This window comes from Salvelinus namaycush, chromosome 4 (assembly GCF_016432855.1).
Source record: "Salvelinus namaycush isolate Seneca chromosome 4, SaNama_1.0, whole genome shotgun sequence".
Classification (NCBI taxonomy): Eukaryota; Metazoa; Chordata; class Actinopteri; order Salmoniformes; family Salmonidae; genus Salvelinus; species Salvelinus namaycush.
The window spans coordinates 45,262,625-45,286,911 of NC_052310.1; the positions used below are offsets into that span (position 1 = coordinate 45,262,625).

Below are 24,287 nucleotides of genomic sequence, written 5' to 3' on the forward strand. Positions count from 1 at the left end.
CAAAACCCATCAGAGCACTGTCTGAAGCCTGTAGTGTTCAACATAACAGTTAGCATTAGCTGAAGCATGTAGTGTTTATCAGAATGGTTAGCATTATGTGAAGCCTGCAGTGCTCATCAGAATGGCTAGCACTAGCTGAATCCTGCAGTGTTCATCAGAATGGTTAGCATTATCTGAAGCCTGTTGTGTTCAACAGAATGGTTAGCATTAGCTGAAGCCTGTTGTGTTCAACAGTATGGTTAGCATTAGCTGAAGCATGTATTGTTCATCAGAATGGTGTAACATTAGCTAAAGCCTGTGGTGTTCATCAGAATGGTTAGCATTAGCTGAAGCCTGCAGTGCTCATCAGAATGGTTAGCATTAGCTGAAGCCTGCAGTGCTCATCAGAATGGCTAGCACTAGCTGAATCCTGCAGTGTTCATCAGAATGGTTAGCATTAGCTGAAGCCTGTTGTGTTCAACAGAACGGTTAGCATTAGCTGAAGCCTGTTGTGTTCAACAGTATGGTTAGCATTAGCTGAAGCCATGACACCTCCTGGACAGCATGGAAGAAGGCTAAGCTGCAATGTGGGTGACATCAGTCCTAAGCCTCATACCAATTCTAAGAATTACAGATGCGCGTAAAATACTTCAGTCCGTTTAGTTTAGCATCCATCTCTCCCAGAATAAGTTCATGTATTTTATGGCATTTGAGGTTGATTTCTGAATCCCAGACTTTCAGTGCTGAAGAAGTTAGATATGTACTTTTTATGAACCCAGAGCTGCTTAAATGTCTCCAGTACTTTGCTGTTGAATGACAAAAGGTGCTCAGGTCTTTATAGAGTCTTGGGGAATTCTTTAAATGGTGTGAATATGGTGTTGATATGGTACTATGCTTCTCTTACAGAGAGCTCTCATTTGTCCAATGAAGAAGATGGCTTAGAATGGAATTTGTCCTTATGTCTGTGTAGTGTCTGCATGGTGTAAGAGCTATTATATTGTGCTCTACTTACCACGATGGTTCTCAAATTTGAACACAGAAAGCATTTTGGTAAGTAACTCTATGTACTTTTCTTGTACAATGTAAATATATAACTGATTTCACTGTTACCATACCCAAGGATAATGCAATTTTAATGCAAAAGATTGCCCATTGCACTAAAGGAAAGGCACATTTCCTTACCTTGGATTAGATAATATACTTCTGACAGGGGCTTTGGATCTAAGTCATTTCATGTAGTCACGTTCATCTTTCTCAGCTTTCCATGTCCCATTCCAGGCCAAGCCATTATTTTCATTTTCACTGGTTTGTTGATACTGCTTTTGCATATAGGCCTTCAGTCAGTGTCATAGTTGATGATAATTCATGTTTTGGTGAGAGGGTGTTCCTGGTTATTAGATCAGGTACTGTACCTTGTAAATAAACATAACTCAGAATGGCAACGTGTGTTGTGGATTCGCTCCGCTCAAATGTATTTTTATTTTGATGTTTATATTATACAATTATTGTAAAAGGCCAGGAATGCTGCACTGCCAGGACTCATCAAAGACAGAGAAATTGGGCAAGATCTATATTTTTGGTTGTGTCATTTTCACAGAGTTCCATAAAAATCAGCTGCCACTTTTTAGGATATTCAAAAGCAGTGTTCCATAAAGGTTTTATCCCTGATGCCCTTGCAGTTTCTTGTATTTGTTTGATTGCAATCCCTCTGTATATTTTCACTACTGAGTTAGGTCAGAGCTTGCCAGAGAGAGACACTGACTTTGGAGAGGAGAGGAGTGTGGGCCAAGGAGAGAGTCAGGGGGAATATGGAAAAAGCCCTTTCCTGCCAAAGTTAGCGGTTCAGAGAGGTTGGTTCATTATAATGGATTAATGGATCCTCCAGGATGCCTCCTCAACTTACAGTGTGTTAAAGAGATGCTAACCAGGGCTAAGCTAAGATAGCACACCACTTTTTAACCTTTACTTAACCAGGTGGGTCAATTAAGAACAATCTTTTTATTTGTCTACAGTTGAACTCTTCTTGTTATCGAAATGCATAGGAAAAGTAAAACATTTGCCATCACATTTCCCTCTAGAGGTATGCTACCTACTCTACACCTCAAGGGCAATGTTAGGCTAGCCTTGCCCAGTCCAACCCAGATAATATCCCTCTAAATCTCTTCTGACCAGTGTACGTTTACACTGCTCAAATCCTAGATCGGCTTTTTAAATTGTAATTTGACAAATAAACTCCAGGAATGTCTGTGTCGGAGAGGGAAGCAGCTTGGGTCTGTCTGCCCCTCAGGCTCCCCATAGCTCCCCTGTACCACCCTGCATGTGTGTCCGTCTATAAACCAATAGCCTGCGTCAGTCAGTGTGACTTCTGGGAACACTTTGTACAGTATTTTAGGCTTAAATGTTAAGGTTGTGTCCCAATTATTTTCCTTGTCTCTCTTCTCGTCTCCCTTTATTCTTGATGGACCATGGATACGTTGAGGAGGTACTCGATGGGTTTCCAACATGTATTTCTCTCTGCGCTTAAATCCTCTCAGACACTGTAGATCAGTGTTCATGAGGAAGAGGAGATGTGAATAAGGAGCTGTTTAACACCATTGGGAAACAAGCTTATGCTATGGCCAGACGATGGACATGAACCAACGGATTCGTGAGGTGCCTCTCATTTAGGAATAACAATTAAAGTTAAATAGCGTTTTAGAGGGTTGGGTTGGGTGCCCCACACACGCCATCTGTGCTGCCTAGAGCATAGGGCTGCAGAAGAACGTAGCTTTAGAAAGGTCAGCATACATTCTATCGGGGATCCTTTCACATTCTAGGGGGCTGCATTGGCTGTTCCTTAGGTCAACATTAGTACTTTTTCGCCTCCCAATCTAAACAGAACCATCGCTGGAAATTGGACCCAGTATTTTATGATAACTGGAAGTGAATGTATTGAACTTTATATATTTCCCCTCTTTTATACTCTATACAGTGTTTATAAATAAAGAAACTTGAAATGAATGGGGTTTTCTCCTGCAGTGCTTTCCAGTGGGATCAGATATCTCCAGTAGTGCTGAGGCTCAGCATTCCACATCATCTCAAGCACAGAGAAATGCCTGTAACGCTAAAGGTTGTAATCTCACATCTCACATCTGTAGCACGAGCCAATATTTCAAAGACTGACCCCAAAACTTAAAAACTTGTTTTAGTAAGTAACACTTGTGTTTTAGTAGCAGTTAAAGACAGGCTATTTGATTCAATGTGAGACTTTGGATATCTAGAAATAAAATACATGCAGCACAGTAGAGCCTGAGGCACCTCAATCCTGTGTTAAAACATTGCATATTGTAGTTTAGATGAGTACATATGGTATACATTCATAGTAAGAAAATCTAAAGTTGCTGGCCTGTTCGCATTTTTGTCTTGAGCAATAAATGTGTTGTTGATTACAGTAAAATGGAGGCTGGAGTGCTGAACCTGATATAGTGTTTCCAGACATCAGGTACTGTAGGGGAGACAAATAGGGCTCAGGCCCTCCTCAACAGATAGGTTCCTCTATTTTGCCCTCCCTCTTAGAAAGAGACAGGGGCAGAGGGGATATGAGTAAAGCTTTATCACTTTGAAGTCTGAGCCAAGCATCTGTTCACTTGCTCCACTTTTTCCTTTCAAGGAATATCCATCCTTACTGTAGCAGTACCACTTTACTTTCACCCTAGAGCCACATTACGACACACGTGGCTTTTACATAACTATCATTGTTTTTTATTATTCATTTTCTCTGTAAACAAAACAAAGAAACTTTTTTTCCCCCAGAAGTGTTTGTTAGTGTTTTTGGCTGTGTAAATGAGACTGACGTCAACATTTCATCCAGGCATTGAAAGCCTAATTAGATAGTTGGCAACCACATCCTTTAATTTAGTACATCCGGTGTCAACTCTGTTGGCTATGTCAAAAATGAACTTACAACATTTATTTGTCTTGTCCTGAGTTGTATCATGGTTTCTTTGCAGTACAATCGTAGATGTTGTTTTGTATTGTTTGCAGTGAATTTGGGACATTTAAGTATAGGTTTTGTGGTAATGCAAGACCACCACCAGATAGCTGTGGGTTTGACACTGTTGGCTCACTATTGTTTCACTATTGTCTCACTATTGTCTCACTGAACCACTGACCTAAAGGAGAGGGCACAGAACTTACTGTAGCACAACTCAGTGAGGAGATGAGGAGAAAAGCACTGCATGGACCTGAACATAAACATTATGAAATGACTCCTAATTCAAGTGAATGTTGTTTGTTATGTTTAACTGTCACTGAACCATTTGCAATGGATCCTTGCAATTTCCCCTAAAAGCTCGTTCTTGAGAACTACAGTATAGAACGGAAATAATATTTACTTTATCCATTACTTCCTCAACACAACTAGTGACGCAGACTTGAGACACAGATGATAAAGAGTCGTACAGCTGCAGGAGACACAGACACAGATGAGGATGTTGATGGAGATGACAGACATATGGTAGGTAGACAGACACAGATAGAGACACATATGTAGGTGTAGTCGTATAATATCTCTCCACTTCCTCCGAGTTGGGTCCAGTCCCAGCCCTGCTGGTCAATGTATCAAATTGTACATAATACACACAAAAATGCACATGCACATACACACACATCCTGGGATACGGAAAACGTGCATATCTCACCTTTCAACAGCTGTATGTCTACTCAGTTCCACATTTTCATACATGTCACCAAATCATTATCAGGGGGTTCATCTTTAAATATATGTTTCTGTGTGATGCTATTTTGCCAAAACACCTTTAATTTGGTCTAGAAAATGCAACAAAAACAGTTGTAGCACTGGTATATTAACATTTATTCATTACTGAAAGACCAGAGACAAATTCTCTGATATTTTTTTTTTTCAGGTTCTCTGTAATTCACGCCTGTGTGTTATAAACCTGCATTGGCAAGGAAACATACTTGTATTGCCTCTTTTGAGCTGCAGTGAACTCAGCCTAAGCCCCTACCCTATGAGAACAAGGTTGAAAAATAAAGTAGAGGCAGTCATAGCCATCAATAACAGAGTGTATTTACTCAAACGTCTTAAGGAACAGACACGCAGGCATGTACATTTTAGTCATTTAGCAACTGCTCTTATCCAAAGCGACTTACAGGAGCAATTAGGGTTAAGTGCCTTGCTCAAGGGCATATTGACAGATTGTTCGACTAGTCGGCTCGGGGATTCAAACCAGCAACCTTTTGGTTCCTGGCCCAACGCTCTTAACCGCTCTTAACCACTAGACTACATGCCTGTTTGCCGGCCAAGAGTACTTAGCAACTCTGAACAGATTGCCAGCTATAATTTGCAAACCAATTCTACGTGTAGAATTGCATGAAAATGTCAGACACCCACCGGTGAGTGGTCCCTAAAACACACCTCAGCGAACGAACGGTAGATGAACAGCAGATCGACATTCGGTGGGGTGTGTAGCTGCCTTATTAAAGTGGCCATAATGTATATTCATATGTCTAACTTTCAAATGTGCTTTCAAATTAAGGTACCACATTCCTATACCTTATTCCCATATTTCCCATATTAGCTAGCAAGACCTCAATTATCTCGTACCCCTCTACATCAACTTGGTACTGATACCCCATGTATATAGTCAAGTTATTGTTATTTATTGTGTATTTATTACTTGTATTATTACATGTTATTACTTTTCTATTATTTATCTATTTTCTCTCTCTCTGCATTGTTGGGAAGGGCCCGTAAGTAAGCATTTCACTGTTAGTCCACACCTGTTGTTTACGAAGCATGTGACTAATAAAATTTGATTTGTGAAGTGAAGTGACAATAACTTTAGCCAGCCAACAGAGAGGAAGATGCGAAGCCATGGAATCTTCCCTACTAATATAGCTGGCTAGCCAGGTGGGTAGCAGACTGAGGCTAATATTATAGTTCTGTCATCATCGGCATTATGGGAATACTTGTTCTATGTGGCATAGTGACACGGCAACAGTCAGAGGAGTGGTGGGGGTTACGTTAATGTCAAAAGTTAACCGCACTCTCGTGACCAAAGAATGCTAGCTAGCTTTTTTAGAAAAAAATAGTACATTTGAGAGGGAATTCTCACCAAAAAAATGTTGCAATCCATTTTATAAGCGCATTAACACACTCCAGACTCTGCATTGCCAGGGAAATACTGCACACCTCAGCAGTTGACAGGCTCCAGTCCAAAGTACTGTAGACATTTATTTTAGCTCTCCGTTCTCCATTTAATTTCTTGGCACCGGGTTTGTATGAAGCCACAGCCTTGGTGTAAAAATTTAACACATTACATGGCTTGTTAGGGCCTTGAGCCTTTGCCAATGCGGGGGCGCAGGGCCAGATCCAAACAGCAAGGCCTTCTAGTATGTAGACCCACACAAAGTCAATCTAAAGTAACATTTAAAACTGCTGCTGAAGCATGTGTGATTGCATTTCCAATGAACCCTCCAGTCTCCTTAATGGGGGATGTGAAGAGTTGTTGGCCATCTTGGATTCTGCTTTCCACAACAAATAGAGCATTCGTGGAGCGCCACATCACAGAGAAGGTTTGCAAGGGTTTATTTGTAATACATTTTTTGTGATATCTAATTGTTAGTTACAGTCTTGTCCCATCCCTGCAACTCCAGTACGGACTCGGGAGAGGCGAAGGTCGAGAGCCATGCATCCTCCGAAAGACAACACTGCCAAGCCGCACTGCTTCTTGACAAACCGCTTGCTTAACCCAGAAGCCAGCCGCACCAATGTGTTAGAGGAAACGCCGTACAACTGGTGACCGTGTCAGTATGCATGCGCCCGGCCAGCCACAGGAGTCGCTAGAGCGCTATGGGACAAGGACATCCCGGCCGGCCAAACCCTCCCCTAACTCGGACATCGCTGGGCCAATTGTGCGCCACCTCATGGGTCTGCGACCCAGGCTGTGATGCAGTGCCTGAGACTGCTGCTCCACTCAGAAGGCCCGTTTTCGAGGGGTTTTGTCATTTCACTCTCCTGCAGAGAACAGCCATGACCTCTCCAGAGCTAGGCGACAGAGAAATGGTGTAGAAAAGCCTATGTGGCAGCAGCCAAGGGGCTGGTTTTTCAAAAAGTTATCTGATTGGATTACCCCTATCGGATAGGATTTAATGTTAAAATTGAGTTTTTCAAAACTGAAAAATGGGATTCTATTCCTCCGGATATGGACCTTACGCTATCCAGATTCTGATCCTCCAGACAGGGATAAGGATTTGGTAATCCAATCTGATCTTTAATCAGGAGTTGTAGGTGATTAGGATTGTTTTGATCCCAAAAATCATGAATATTTTGATCCCACTAGAAAGGTGGATTCAAGGTGGATTTGGAAAGGTGACAGGCACTACAACCAAGAAATGTCAATTTAACTAAGGTGAGGAGGCTTAAAAAACGTTATTACATCTAAAACCCAAAGGTTAATTATGTTAAATTGACTGCAGTATAGGTATGTGGTAAGTTGTTATGTTAAGTGTCAAATAAATGCATCTCAAATCAAATCAAATTTTATTTGTCACATACACATAGTTAGCAGATGTTAATGCGAGTGTAGCGAAATGCTTGTGCTTCTAGTTCCGACCATGCAGTAATGTCTAACAAGTAATCTAACCTAACAATTTCACAACAACTACCTTATACACACAAGTGTAAAGGAATGAATAAGAATATGTACATAAAAATATGTGAATGAGTGATGGCCTAACGGCATAGGCAAGATGCAGTAGATGGTATAGAGTACAGTATATACATATGAGATGAGTAATGTAGGGTATGTAAACATTATATGAAGTGCAATTGTTTAAAGTTATTACATACATTTTTCCATTATTAAAGTGGCTAGAGTTGAGTCAGTATGTTGGCCACTCAATGTTAGTGATGGCTGTTTAACAGTCTGATGGCCTTGAGATAGAAGCTGTTTTTCAGTCTCTCGGTCCCCGCTTTGATTCACCTGTACTGACCTCGCCTTCTGGATGATAGCGGGGTGAACAGGCAGTGGCTCGGGTGGTTGTTGTTCTTGATGATCTTTTTGGCCTTTCTGTGACATCGGGTGGTGTAGGTGTCTTGGAGGGCAGGTAGTTGCCCCCAGTGATGCGTTGTGCAGACCTCACTACCCTCTGGAGAGCCTTGCGGTTGTGGGCGGAGCAGTTGCCGTACCAGGCGGTGATACAGCCCGACAGGATGCTCTCGATTGTGCATCTGTAAAAGTTTGTGAGTGTTTTTGGTCACAAGCCAAATTTCTTTAGCCTCATGTGGTTGAAGAGGCGCTGCTGCGCCTTCTTCACCACGCTGTCTGTGTGAGTGGACCATTTCAGTTTGTCCGTGATGTGTACGCCAAGGAACTTAACTTTCCACCCTCTCCACTACTGTCCCGTCGATGTGGATAGGGGGCTGCTCCCTCCGCTGTTTCCTGAAGTCCACGATCATCTCCTTTGCTTTGTTGACATTGAGTGTGAGGTTATTTTCCTGACACCACACTCCAAGGGCCCTCACCTCCTCCCTGTAGGCCGTCTCGGCGTTGTTGGTAATCAAGCCTACCACTGTAGTGTCATCTGCAAACTTGATGATTGGGTGGGACCATGATCCTTGACTAGTCTCTCAAAGCACTTCATGATGACCGAAGTGAGTGCTACGGGGCGGTAGTCATTTAGCTCCGTTACCTTAGCTTTCTTGGGAACAGGAACACTGGTGGCCCTCTTGAAGCATGTGGGAACAGCAAAACTGGGATAAGATTGATTGAATATGTTCGTAAACACACCAGCCAGCTGGTCTGCGCATGCTCTGAGGACGCGGCTGGGGATAACGTCTGGGCCTGCAGCCTTGCGAGGGTTAACACGTTTAAATGTTTTACTCACGTTGACTGCAGTGAAGGAGAGCCTGCAGGTTTTGGTAGCGGGCTGTGTCAGTGGCACTGTATTGTCCTCAAAGCGAGCAAATAAGTTGTTTTAGTCTGTCTGGGAGCAAGACATCGTGGTCCGCGACGGGGCTGGTTTTTCTTTTGTAGTCCGTGATTGACTAGACCCTGCCACATACCTCTCGTGTCTGAGCCATTGAATTGTGACTACTTTGTCTCTATACTGACGCTTAGCTTGTTTGATTGCCTTGTGGAGGGAATAACTACACTGTTTGTATTCGGCCATGTTTCCGGTCACCTTGCCCTGATTAAAAGCAGTGGTTCGCGCTTTCAGTTTTGCGCGAATGCTGCCATCAATCCACGGTTTCTGGTTGAGGAATGTTTTAATAGTCGCTGTGGGTACAACATCACCGATGCACTTGCTAATAATCTCGCTCACCGAATCAACGTATTCATCAATGTTGTTGTTCGACGCTATGCGGAACATATCCCAGTCCATGTGATCGAAGCAATCTTGAAGAGTGGAATTCGATTGGTCGGACCAGTGTTGAATAGACCTGAGCACGGGTGCTTCCTGTTTTAGTTTCTGTCTATAGGCTGGGAGCAACAAAAGAGAGTCCTGGTCAGCTTTTTTGAAAGGAGGGCGGGGGAGGGCCTTATATGCTTTGCGGAAGTTAGAATAACAATGATCTAGGGTTTTGCCAGCCCAGGTCGCGCAATCGATATGCTGATATAATTTAGGGAGCCTTGTTTTCAGATTAGCCTTGTTCAAATCCCCAGCTACAATAAATGCAGCCTCAGGATATGTGGTCTCCAGTTTACATAGAGTCTAATTAAGTTCTTTCAGGGCCGTCAATGTGTCTGCATGGGAGGGAATATACACAACTGTGATTATGATCAAAGAGAATTCTCTTGGTAGATAATGAGGTCCGCATTTGATTGTGAGGAATTCTAAGTCAGGGGAACAAAAGGACTTGAGTTCCTGTATGTTGTTATGATCACACCACGTCTCGTTAATCATAAGGCATACTCCCCCGCCCTTCTTCTTACCAGAGGGGATGCTTGTTTCTGTCGTCGCGATGCGTGAAGAAACCAGGTGGCTGTACCGACTCCGATAGCGTGTCTCGAGTGAGCCATGTTTCCGTGAAACAAAGAACGTTACAGTCTCTGATGTCTCTCTGGAAGGCAACTCTTGCTCGAATTTTGTCTACCTTGTTGTCAAGAGACTGAACATTGGCGAGTAGTATGCTCGGGAGCGGTGCGCGATGTGCCCGGAGCCTGACCAGAAGACCGCTCCGTCTGCCCCTTCTGCGGCGCCGTTGTTTTAGGTCGCCGGCTGGGATCCGATCCATTGTCCTGGGTGGTGGGCCAAACAGAGGATCCGCTTCGGGAAAGTCATATTCCTGGTCGTAATGTTGGTGAGTTGACGTTGCTCTTATATCCAATAGTTCCTCCCGACTGTATGTAATAAAACCTAAGATTTCCTGGGGTAACAATGTAAGAAATAACACATTAAAAAACAAAATACTGCATAGTTTCCTAGGAACGCGAAGCGAGGCGGCCATCTCTGTCGGCGCCGGAAGTCTTAGGGAATCTACATAATTATAAGTGATATGCAGGCTCAATTTTTTTTCAAGGTACCTTTATTCATGTATAGTGAACAAAAATATAAATGCAATATGCAACAATTTCAAAGATTTCACTGGGTTACAGTTCATATAAGAAAATCAGTCAAATGAAATAAATTCATTAGGCCTTAATCTATGGATTTCACATGACTGGGCAGGGGTGCAGCCATGGATGGGCATAGGCCCACCCAAACACGCAGCCAAGCCCACCCACTCGGGGAGCAAGGCCCAGCCAATCAGAATGATTTTAGCCCCAGAAAAGGGGCTTTATTACAGACATAAATATTCCTCAGCAACCCCCCCTCCCCCCACCAACCCTCTTCAGACGATCTCGCAAGTTAAAAATCCGGATGTGGTGGTCCTGGGCTGGCGTGGTTACACGTGGTCTGCAGTTATGAGGCCGATGGACGTACTGCCAAATTCGCTAAAACTACGTTGGAGGCAGCTTATGGTTCTCAGGCAACAGCTCTGGTGGACATTCCTGCAGTCAGCATGCCAATTGCACACTCCCTCAAAACTTATGACATCTGTGGCATTGTGTGACAAAACTGCACATTTTAAAGTGACCTTTTATTGTCCACAGCACAAGGTGCACCTGTGTAATGATCATGCTGTTTAATCAGCTTCTTTATATGCCACACCTGTCAGGTGGATGGATTATCTGGTCAAGGAGAAAATCTCACTAACAAGGATGTAAACAAAGTTGTGCACAAAATCTGAGAGAAATACGATTTTTGTGTGTATGGAAAATTGCTGGGATTTTTTCTTTAGCTCATGAAACATGTGACCAGCACTTTTCAATGTTGCATTTATATTTTTGTTCAGTGTAGTTACTAATTTCTGTTTCCCCAGGTTGAAGTAGTACTACAACCTGTCCAGTAGATGGCATGGTGTAGGCCTGTTTAAAGCACTGAAAAACTGGATATTGTGGTATCTGGATCAGAATGATCCTATCCGAATATTTTCTGGGAAAAAATGGCTTATAAACAGCCAGATTTATCTGATCCTGGTAGCAAAAAAAGAGGATTACAAAATCCTACTAATTCTGATCCCCAAAAAGTTTAGAAAAACCTGGCTGTCTTATTGGCTAAACAAAATGTTGTAATATAAGTCGGCCAGTAGATGGCAATACAGAGACCTATCCAAAGCACAACATCTGAATTCTGTGATCTTGATATTGCGATGATCCTATCTGATTATTTTCTGAAGAAAAACAAATGGCTCAAAAACAGCCAGATAGCATGAAATAGGATTACAGAATCAGGATCATTCTGATCCTCCCACAAAAAGTTTTGATAAACCGGCCCAAAATGGTGCAAAATGTTTAATAGCGATCAAGGTGTTAGGTTAGCCATTCAGGCACTGAAAACACTGGTCTGTGTATTATTTCACATCCACCGCATGACTCATGAAATTGACTCAAACGTGCCAAGTGAAGCATGAAATGACTCACAAGGCCTTGGAACGTACATCTCACTGTTAATCTAATAATAATTTATTCCCATGCACTTCAAACTTCAATATTTTCTTACTTTATTGTTCAGATGAAACTGCCCTGTGTATGCGCAATACTGTATCTTTCACCCAGACCTTTGTCTAGAATCCAATTGACTGAATAATGCAGTCATATCCCAAGGAATTCAATCATCAAGCAAGACGATGATAATGGAGATTTGAGCTACTGTATCAGTTACGTCCCACCGATTTCAGGGGTAACGAGGCTAAATCGAGATTTAAATCATAACAAGGACATCCAAAACCACACTGTCCTCCCTTTGATGCTGTTGGCTTTAAGGCTAGGATGGCGCTACAGAGATGTATAGCTGCCGTCTAACGAGTTCCTGCCCAATTCTGCTGTTTTGTGTGATTTCCTATGACCGACAACAGCTTCTGGACATCAGAACAGTGATCACTAACCTCGATTTGGATAAAGATTTCTACTTCGAGTCAACAGCTGTGGATGTACTGCTCATTCCGGACCAGGCCCTAATCCCCGGGATTCGAAAGAGGAAGAGGCGACGCAAGAGAGGCAAACGAGCGAGCTCCCTGACGAGACTAAGACGGCGAGTAAGTAAACACGCCCTCCCACCCTCCATTCTTTTGGCGAACATACAATCACTAGAGAACAAGCTGGATGAGCACCGTTCGAGACTATCCTATCAACGGGACCTGAAGAATTTTAATATTCTATGTTTCTCGGAGTCGTGGCTGAACATGGTTAATATACATGTAGCAGTTTTTTTATGTTTTGTCAAGACCAAACTGCAGTTTCGGTTAAGGGGGAGGTGTGTGTCTCTTTGTTAACAACATCTAGTGTGCAATCTTTAATGTTAAGAAAGTCTCAAGGTTTTGCTCATCTGAGTTCGAATACCTCATGATAAGCTGCAGACCATACTATTTACCAAGAGAGTTTTTATCTATATTTTGTAGCTGTATATTTACCACAACAAACCGATGTTGGCACTAAGGCTGCACTCAACAAGCTGTATAGGGCCAAAAACAAACAAGAAAATGCACATCCAGAGGTAGTGCTTCTAGTGGCCAGTGTTTTCAATGCAGGGAAACTGAAATCCGTCTTACCTAACTTTTTATCAGTATGTCACCTGTGGAAATAGAGGTGAAAAACTCTAGGTCACCTTAACTCCACACACAGAAACGCATACAAAGCTATCCCTCGCCCTCCATTTGGCAAATCTGACCATAACTCTATCCTCCTGATTCCTGCTTACAAGAAAAAACTCAAACAGAAAGTACCAGTGACACGTTCAATACGGAAGGGGTCTGATGAAGCTACAGGACTGTTATGCTAGCACAGATTGGAATATGTTCTGGGATTTATCCGATGACATTGAGAAGTTTAGAACATCAGTAACCTTCTTCATTAATAAGTGCATCGATGATGTCGTCCCCACAGTGACCATACGTACATATCCCAACCAGAAGCCATGGATTATAAGCAACATTCGCACTGAGCTAAAGGCTAGAGCTGCAGCTTTCAAGGAGCGTGACACTAATCCGGACGCTTACAAGAAATCCCACTACGATCTCTGACGAGCCATCAAACAGTCAAAACCTCAATACAGGATTGAATCCTACTACACCGGCTCTGATGCTTGTCGGATGTGGCAGGGCTTGTAAACTATCACAGGTTACAAAGGGAAACCCATCCGCAAGCTGCCCAGTGACGCGAGCCTACCAGATGAGCTAAATTCCTTCTATGCTTGCTTCTAGGCAAGCAACACTGAACCAAGACCTTTAAACAGGTTAACATTCACAAGGCCGCAGGGCCAGATGGTTTACCAGGATACGTACTCAAGTTGGCAAGTGTCTTCACTGACATTTTCAACCTGTCCCTGACCAAATCTGTAATACCTACATGTTTGAAGCAGACCACTATAGTCCCTGTGCCCAAGAATGCCAAGTTAACCTGTCTAAATGACTATCGCCCCATAGCACTCACATCTAGAGCCATGAAATGCTTTGAAAAGCTGGTCATGGCTCACATCAACAAAATCATTCCAGACATCCTGGACCCAATCCAATTCACATTCTGCCCCAACAGATCCACAGGTGACACAAACTCTATTACATTTCACACTGCCCTCTTCCACCTGTACAAGAGGAACACCTACATGAGAATGCTGTTCAACACCAGCAGAGACAGACAGCTCAGCATTCAACACCATTGGCCTCCAAGCTCACTAAGCTCAGGACCCTGGGACTGAAAACCTCCCTCTGCAACTGGATCCTGGACTTTCTGACTGACCGCCCCCAGGTGGTGAGGGTAGGCAACAACACATCCACCACTCTGACCCTCAACCCGGGGGCCCCTCAGGGGCATGCTTAGTCTCCTCCTGCACTCCCTGTTCACCTACGTCTGTGTGGCCTCGCTTGACTCAAACACCATCATTAAGTTTGCTGATGACACGACAGTGGTTAGCCTGATCACAGACGATGAGACAGTCAATAGGGAGGAGGTCAGTGACCTGGCAGTGTGGTGCCAGGACAACAACGTCTCCCTGAACATCAGCAAGACAAAGGAGCTGATCGTGGACTTCAAGAGACGGAGGGCCGAATGTTCCCCCATCCACATTAACGGGCTGTAGTGGAGCGGTTTGAGAGCTTCAAGTTCCTCTGTGTCCACATCACCAAGAAATGTTCATGGTCCACACACACTAACACAGTTGTGAAGAATGCATCACAACGCGTCTTCCCTCTCTCGAGGCTGAAAAGGTTTGGCATGGGTCCTCAGATCCTCAAAAAGTCCTACAGCTGCACCATTGAGAGCATGTTGACTGGCTGCATCACCCCTTGGTGTGGCAACTGCTTGGCAGACGAATTTAAGGTGCAATAGAGGGTAGTGTATACTAGAGATTGACACAGGAGTGAAAATTCATTCCTGTCCTCTCTTGTCCTGTCAATTTGTTTTCTGTATTGTCCCGATCCCGCAACATTTATATAACCCTGTAACTTTCCTGTCCCATCCCGATAAAAATCACTCCCATCCCGTTCTAATTTTTAAGCGCAGAAATCAGAAATAACTTCCTCTGTTAGCTGCTCGTCTGTCTGTCCCCGCTCTGTGGCACCATCGCATTAGTGGAAACCAAGACTGTTCTCAGGGCAAGCTAGGTTGTAGCTAGATGTTCGAGTCGCATCAGGGACTATTTTAGCTAACCCCTAACCCTTTCCTAACCTTTACCTAATTATCCTAACCTGCTACGTTAATTATCCTAACCTGCTCGTGCTCAGCGCTCACGAGACAGTTGCTTGTACAAAGCTGATAACAACCACCTTACGAGATTTTGGCAGCCTACTTACTTACCTAGAGTCTGATGAATTCATGGATATAGACATGTGTAATTATGTACGCGTGCATCTGATTTAAGTAGTAACTGGAGAGAGGAGTGAGAGTGAGCCCACGGAAGGGCGGGGGGGGGAAATTTTTATTTTGTATACATTTTTATTAAGTTAACTACTCTATATTAGGCCTACCCAGTTTTCTTTATGAAATGCTCAACACATGACATATTTATAACCCTTGCGTTATTATTATAATATCCACATGTTATAATTGTTCTATTATTTATATTTTCTCTCTGTATTGTTGGGAAGGGCCTATAAGTAAGCATTTCACTGTTAGTCTACACTTTTTGTTTACAAAGCATGTGACTAATAACATTATATTTTATTTGGTTTTGATTAGAGAACCTGTCGGTGATAGAGAATAGTTCATGTTTTCTCAATATCCATGTGTCTTTCAACCACCCCAGTCATCCAAGAAACAGTTTTGAATCAGGGTCTATTAACTAGAGCAAACATTATTCTTGAAATGGAGGAGGAACACTTCTCTAAAGTCATTTATAAGATTATAAACCATACTGAAAGATGCGGTGCTAGTCGACAAACACCCCACAACATCTCAATTGACATCCCTCTCTCTGTGCCCACAGGCTGGTGGTTTGTCAGTACAGCGGAGGAGCAGGGCTGGGTCCCTGCCACATACCTGAATACCCACAGCAACACACAAGATGACCTGGAGCTGGGAGCCTCCAAGTCCAGGGAAGGTAAGAGCTCCACACCGCTATGAATACAGGAAGAAAACCTCAACATCCAGAATACAGTATACAAGCTGCACCACAGTACAGACCACGTTAGCCTCCGTCACTTCCAGCAACTGGGTGAAATTTGTGGATGTGCAATATCCCACAATCTACAACACCGCTGTACCTCCACTACCCCCATCTCTAAAAGGGTACAGTAGTCTGACTCCCACCCCCGACTGACGTTAACGTCCGACTTTCCCCCGGTGTGAACAACCTTCTTTGTGCTGCTTCCACTATAAACACCCCTGAACAAGCTCCAGAGTCAGCCCTGAATAAATATCCTGGAGAAGGAGTGTCAGGGCCTAAGCCACAACTCCGGGTTGAGGTGCACTGAGTGACGTACTGTACTCTACAGTAGCAGTGTAGAAATTCAATGCAATACTAAAACGAGGTTACCTCCTTGGAGTTTAGGATGGTAAACGAATGAAAGAGGTGCATGTTTGGTTCACTGTAGGGATTGAGCTGTGAGGAGTTTGTTTATGTGAGTTAGTCACTAGTCAAGTCATGTCTGAAGTTAATTATTCCGGGCCCTGAGATAAATCATGTCAATTTATACAGACTGATTATGACACAAACCTAGAAGATATTGATGAATGTTGCAATGGTCGAATGCTGCTATATTCTGCATTAAAACCTACAAATCTGACAAGAAACACACCTAAGCAAGAGGTTTGTTTGCCAAATGATCAGGCTGATTATAAAATTGGGATCCACTCATACAGTCATTAGAACTCCCTTTCCCAAAACACACAGCATGGGTGTGGCAGTCCAAGCTATGTCATAATCTAGCCATTCCCAATATCGAGAGTTGCTTTACCGTTAATGCCTTAACATTTTCACTCTCCTGTCGCTCACACTCAGGGTGCTAATATTGTGGAAAAGGCCACGACTGTATTGGTCATTATTTTACAGTAGGCATAATTACATACCTGCAGTACCTCCCTAATGCATTTCATGTAGTTTGGAAAGAATACACTTTAAGGATTGAAATAATTTACTTCCAAACAAACATTAACATTTTCTAGCACTCTGGTTAAAACAGCATTTACTGTACTGAGTGTCGACTCCAAAACACTGTGACCCACATTACCCCTGGCACTGTAGATCTTCTGACTGAAGGAGAGGAGAGAGCACATGCTGCATTGAATTAACCTCTATTGTCCAATAGTTACACAGTAATCCCAACAGGCTTCTTCCTCCCTAGGCCTTCATACAGAATGCATATCCATTCCGTATAAAACATTTTTGGAGAGGAATTAATATTTCTGTTAGTGTGACAGCTTTCTGGATTTTCACATTTACACAAACCCCACAAGTGACCCCCCCCCCCACACACACACACACACACACACACACACACACACACACACACACACAAAGAGAGAGCGAGAGAGAGACACAGAGCGAGAGAGACACACACTATAGTACTCTAGCTATCTACTCAATGCAGATAGCAGACGCTGCCAGAGTGGTCAGAGGACAATCTGTCAGTGTAATTAGCATGTATGTGTCTAGTCAGTCATGGGAATGTCTCAGGATCCATAATGAATGTCTCTGTCAGCCCTGTGGCTCCACAGCACTCTGTAAGACACTGTCATTGAGATGGGGCTCTTGTGGCAAACAGGAACTAGAACACATAAATTAAGCAACAACAAAAAAACGTCCTCTCACTGTCAACTGTGTTTATTGTGTTTATTTTCAGCAAACTTAACATGTGTACATATTTGTATGAACATAAGATTCAACAACGGAGACATGAACTGAAAAAGTTCCACAGACATGTGACTAACAGAAATGGAATAATGTGTCCCTGGACAAAGGGGGGGATCAAAATAAAAAGTAACAGTCAGTATCTGGTGTGGCCACCAGCTGCATTAAGTACTGCAGTGCATCTCCTCCTCATGGACTGCACCAGATTTGTCAGTTCTTGCTGTGAGATGGTACCCCACTATTCCACCAAGGCACCTGCAAGTTCCCGGACATTTCTGGGGGGAATGACCCTAGCCTTCACCCTCAGATCTAACAGGTCCCAGACGTGCTCAATGGGATTGAGAGCCGAGCTCTTTGCTGGCCATGGCAGAACACTGACATTCCTGTCTTGCAGGAAATCACGCACAGAACGAGCAGTATGGCTGGTGGCATTGTCATGCTGGAGGGTCATGTCAGGATGAGCCTGCAGGAAGAGTACCACATGAGGGAGGAGAATGTCTTCCTTGTAACACAGATTGTTGATCCTGCGCAGATGTTGTTACACGTGGTCTGCCACTGCGAGGACGATCAGCTGTCTGTCCTGTCTCCCTGTAGCTCTGTCTTAAGCTTCTCACAGTACAGACATTGCAATTCATTGCCCTGGCCATATCTGCTGTCCTCATGCCTCCTTGCAGCATGCCTAAGGCACGTTCAGGCAGATGAGCGGGGACCCTGGACATCTTTCTTTTGGTGTTTTTCAGAGTCAGTAGAAAGGCCTCTTTGGTATCCTAAGTTTTCATAACTGTGACCTTAATTGCCTACCGTCTGTAAGCTGTTAGTGTCTTAACGACTGTTCCATAGGTGCATGTTCATTAATTGTTTATGGTTCATTGAACAAGCATGGGAAACAGTGTTTAAACCCTTTACAATGAAGATCTGTGAAGTTATTTGGATTTTTACGAATTATCTTTGAAAGACAGTGTCCTGAAAAAGGGACGTTTCTTTTTTTGCTGTGTTGAATATGGCTTTAGCTGAAGATGTTGATGTTTGGAGGCTATGACAGTCTAATGGTGAATCTGTCCCTCATTGGAAAGACTGTCAAATTAATGAAAAACACTTGGACATGTCCCTACTTAGGGTGGTCATATTCCATCATTTGTTTTTATTTTCTTGAGTTCTGTAATACCCATAATAGGCCTTAGATTGACTCATCCAATATAAGGGTCATCATTTTCAATATAATGGTTATCATAATGGTTATGATTTTTTGACATTAGTGTTCTGGAGGAGGTTGTGGTCAGTTCTTGTATATTTTTGAACAGGGACTTCTTTTATTTCCGTTTTTCAGTAAATGTACATTTGCCCTGAAATCTGAACTGCCTGTTAAACTTCGAGATTAGTGCTCTGGTTTAGTGATGGGAAGCTTTTTTTGAATTAGATATTTTTATAAGCCCTGCCGTTTATAGTGTTGGCATGTGACAAAAGATCCCTCCTCCCTCCTAATCATTCCCATCTCCTGCATTTAACTAACAAAAACAATCAACAATTATAGACCTGGCATAGAGCTGCTGCCAAAGGAATTCAGCTGGTCTATTAATTGGATGGCATTCCCAAGCAGCAATGTGTGCCCCAGATGCTCGTGCAGGACAGGATGGGAAAACCATGCTAATAACCACACTAATTACAAGCCACAGAGAATATGTCCGTAGTTTACATTTCCTGTATAACGTGCATTCACCCCCTTCATCCACCAGTCCTTGTAATGTAATGTGGTGTTGTTGTTTCCATGTTCGCCATGTAAGTAACTAAAGTCGGTCCTTTAGTTGATTCCATGTTGTTTGTACAGTGTGTGCCCGTCTTTTATGTTTATCTGCCAATTTGTGTGTGTGTTTGTGTCTCGTCACCATGTGCGTGGGTCAGTCACTAAGCACCGTAAGGCCCATCTGAAGAGGCTGGACCGGAGATGGACCCTGGGGGGAATGGTCAGCAGGCAGCAGAGCCGAGGTGATCAGAGACAGGGCGCCGAACTCCTCCTCCTCCTTCACTGCTCATCCTTCTATTCTCTGACCCCTCACCTGTCCCATTTTCCTGAACCCATTGTACCTTGTCCTGTCTTATCTTTCATACCTGATGCCTAATGTCTTGGTTTGTGTCATATGCCGTCTTCTACACCATCATGATCCACACCCAATAACCACTAACATCGTTATAAACCAGCTAATAAACAGTCCAGACATGTCATTACAATGCTAAATTGGTTTTTACATCCACAATGGTGGCTTTCAGCAGTTACAGGTTTGACCTTATGCTAGAAGATAAACATAGAAAAAAATGGACCATCTTGTTGTTACTCAGTTTCTGCACTTGAATGCGGGAGTGTTGGAAGAGATTGTGTCATGTAAGCGGTTTATTTTAATTAACCGCTATGTGCAACTCCAATCTTTTCTGAATTACAGCTATAGCTACACAACCATCTAAAAGTTGGTAGGCCGCATGCAATATTTTGCCACTTTAGTTGGCTTTGTTACGAGCCAAATTAAACATGTACACATACTGTATGTACTTTTCAAAAGAGTTAAAAAGCCAGACGTTTATCAACCAGAGGTGTTTAGAGCAAGCAGGTCTAACGATGGATCAGGCTAATAAAGAATTGTATTCATCTGTTGGAGTAAGAGTGAAAAGTGTTTGTGCTTGCAGTGAAAAGTGTTTGTGCTTGCACACATTACACTTGCCTCGAAACTGTTTTTTTTGACAAGGGATGCGGGTTGGATTGCTGACAGCGGAGTGAGGATAGGCTATTTGAGTCCAGCCCAAGGTTTGTGCTTGGCAACAGTGTCCACAGCGTGCAAAAAAACGACCATCCTCTGGAGTAAAAATAACTTTTTCAAATGCAGGAACTACATCTTGCCTGTGGGGAAAAAAGCAGAAATAGCGCTGACTGCAGGAAAATAGTTTATAAAAGTTATGCAGGCGATGCATGTTGTCTTTAACATAATATCTTATTCAGAGGTTCCCCCCACTGGTGAATGTGTGCTCAGGAAGGTTGAATAGGGTTGCCCCTGTAGGGAGGGCCCTACCAAGCCTTAAACAGAGAGACTGGAAGTCCCATAAGTCAGTGCAGGGGAAAACAAAGCATACGGGAAGTGGCCTTTTCGGTTTTATTTACAATTTCTTATTTCTTTGCAAGTAAAATACATTTTTACTGTATCCGTATTCAGTCCTTCTAAATCCCTGATTGAGACTCAACAGGAGTAGAGGAAAGGAGAGAGTTATTAGATATCAGATAGGAATCCAGTCATTCCAGAGATATTCAAACAGTCTTAGCATGCAGATAGGACATCTCTTCTCCTCTCTTTACACTATTGGGCTGTGTTCCCTCCGCCTGTCTGGGTTTTACGGTGTGATGAGATGAGACCTCTGGTTTTTAATGACAGCTAGTACTCTGGCCTTTTGGGAAATTACAAATCAAGATGGCATCTCTGTTCTTTATCATCTGCTAAGTTTAGAGGCTGACCGCTACCACACCATTAGTCCACTCTGTCATTAGAACTGTTTTCACCATTTCAAGAGATCAGTGTTTGAGTTTATTTTGTCCCATATTTACACTTAGTAATTAGCAATCATGACATAAAGGCAATGTAATTGTCAGTTGCTGCAGGAAGACATTTACAGTATGAAGTGAGGGACATCATATTGTTAATTAGAGTTTCCCTGATTATTGAAAGCCTTTGATAGTAAAATGCTGGATATCTTTGTGGATCTGACAGAATCAATCACATCAGAACTACACACAGAGAAATGTCATCAAGTCCACAGAATTCTATACTTCAAGCCTATATACAGTATGTCTTTATTTACTTTCACTCACGCAGAGGTGTGTCTACAATCGTTACAGTTCCTCCTATAAAACGTTGACATATTTTTCATTTGTTTGAGTAATGTTTTGTTTTTGAAGCAGTATAGGACATTTGAAACTGACGTGAGTCTCTGTGTTCCCACGTCCTCTCTGTGGCCCGACAGAGGAGAAGTATATGACGGTGCAGCCATACACCAGCGAGGGAAAGGATGAGATCGCCTTTGAGAAAGGAGTCATCGTGGAGGTCATCCAAAAGAACCTGGAGGGCTGGTGGTTCATCAGGTAAGGCCATGCTTTGTGCTCCAACCACAATATAAACTGTTGCCTGTTTATACTGTCTCTCAATTATGGTTATTCTCACTCATGATCACCCCTCTCTCCCCTTTCCTTCCATTCTCTCTTTCTCTCCCCAGGTACCAGGATAAGGAGGGCTGGGCCCCGGCCTCCTACCTGAAGAAGGTGATGGAGGACTTCTCTCCCCGTAGTAGTAATAAGAAGACCCCCTTGACTGGCCCGGTGGAGATAATCAGCAACATCATGGAGATCAGCAACCTGCTGAACAAGAAGGCCCTGAGTGAGAAGGACGTGCAGACAGACGGCCAGCCAGAGGACAACCCCCTAACCACCCCCTCCCTGGTCAAGAGGCAGATCAGCCTGCCCATACCCTGCTCTAGCTCAGACTTCAGCCCTGGTGCCGCACTGGTGGATGTTAAGGGCAAAGTAGAACCAGCCTCTCCAGTCATAGCCCGCATCGCTCCTCACAGAATAGAGATCGGTGAGTTTGTCATTCAGAGACTAAATTGGAAGTTATAACGGTTTGTTAAACTAATACACTCACATTATTTTATATCTATCAAATTTTGTTCTCTCTAGGCTCCCCAATCCTCAGACAAAAGCCACCTCCTCGCAGAGATGCAACTCTGGTCAGTATGAAACAAATCATAAATCCTCTTTAGATGTAAAGTCCCCTAATTAGGTGGCAATCGTAATTTTCCTGTACAGAAAATGATGCTAATTTTGTACTGTCACTAAATATGATCATATCTATTTTACAGTTATGAGGAAGGTGAAATATTGTAGTTAGTAATTTATCATTTGATTGTTACTATATGAAAAACAGCGCCACCAACTGGTGATGGACTCCGAAAATGAAGGTGCCGGTTTAGAATCACTCTGGGTACCCGGTTAGAGGCACAATGACGATCAGGACACGGACTCAAGTTCAACCCTTGTATTGCCTCAGACACACACAGCTTTATGGTGTAGTTGAATGAATGGTATACTGAGAAATGCAAAGAAACGGGAAATATGTGTTAAAAGGTTTATGGCTAGGCGTAAATACTATGTAATAGCAGATGATGAGTAATAATGACATAAGCAGCAATATGGCATATTATACAGTAGCATAATTACAATAACAACTAGCAGCAAGGGTTTAGCACTAGTACAAACTAGGATGTAGCAGCATAGCCTAACGTGAAATAGCATAGCATAAATTAATTAGCATGAGGGAGCAGGTAATAGTAACAGAGTAATGACTAGCAAAATACTAGCAGTACTAATCAAGCAATTACATTAAGTAATGATAGCGCATCATTAGCATTAGCAATTAGCTAACAGTGGTAAACAGTGTATAAATGTCTTATGAAGTGCAAAGGTAATAACTATAAACCAGCAATAATAACTTATAAATAGCCGTAAACATGATATAAATTGTTCATAGAGTGCAATGATAATGGCTATAAACCCCAGCAACAATAGCAGCAGTAACAGTAAAATAACAGCCAGGCTGTTAGACAAGCGCCATTTTATGACCTCAACTAAACAAACAAGTGCAGGAGTTATTAGCGTGTTTTAACCACTACTATGTAAATGGTAGATTATTTGACACTCAACAAGAATGTCTGATGTCATTATTACTGAAACACGATACAAGTGGTAAATATAAAGATCCAGTCCACTTAAAAAATGGGAGGCCTCTTACACTTCAGTGTTGTGATGCCAAAATTCTAGCAAAATGTATAGCGCATAGAATTAAAAAGGTATTGTCGGATATTAATTCTAATCAGACAGGTTTTTTACATGGACGATAAATTGTAGATAATATAAGACAAGTACTGGAAACAATAGAACACTATGAAAAATCTGGGAAACCAGGCCTGCTATTCATAGCTGACTTTGAAAAGGCTTTAGAGAAAGTACGACTGGAGTTTATATATAAATGCCTGGAACATTTCAATTTTGGAGAATCTCTTATATAATGGGTTAAAATCATGTATAATAACCCACGGTGTAAAACAGTAAATAATGGCTACTTCTGAAAGTTTTAAACTGTTGAGGAGTAAAACAAGGTTTTCCACTATCGGCATAAGTATTTATTATGGCCCTCGAAATGTTAGCTATTAAAATCAGATCCAACAATAATATCAAGGGGTTAGAAATCGAGGGTTTAAAAACAAAAGTGTCATTGTATGCTGATGATTCATGGTTTCTTTTAAATCCAAAATTTGGATCCCTCCACAGACTCATAGAGGATTTAGATACTTTTTCTAACCTCTCTGGATTACAACCAAATTATGATAAGTGTACTAAATTATGTTTTGGATAACTAAAAATACAACTTTTACATTATCGTGTAGTTTAC

General features: G+C 42.6%; 1 protein-coding gene across 1 annotated transcript in view; it reads left to right on the plus strand.

Moving 5' to 3' along the window:
* Positions 1-24,287, plus strand: part of LOC120045632 (SH3 and PX domain-containing protein 2A-like) — a 113,318-nt gene that overhangs the window by 79,488 nt on the left and 9,543 nt on the right. The window contains exons 8-12 of the mRNA XM_038990542.1: positions 15,946-16,059; positions 19,708-19,791; positions 21,808-21,925; positions 22,057-22,418; positions 22,517-22,566. Of these exons, the coding sequence (XP_038846470.1) occupies positions 15,946-16,059; positions 19,708-19,791; positions 21,808-21,925; positions 22,057-22,418; positions 22,517-22,566 (728 nt within the window). The remainder of the gene's footprint in view (positions 1-15,945; positions 16,060-19,707; positions 19,792-21,807; positions 21,926-22,056; positions 22,419-22,516; positions 22,567-24,287) is intronic.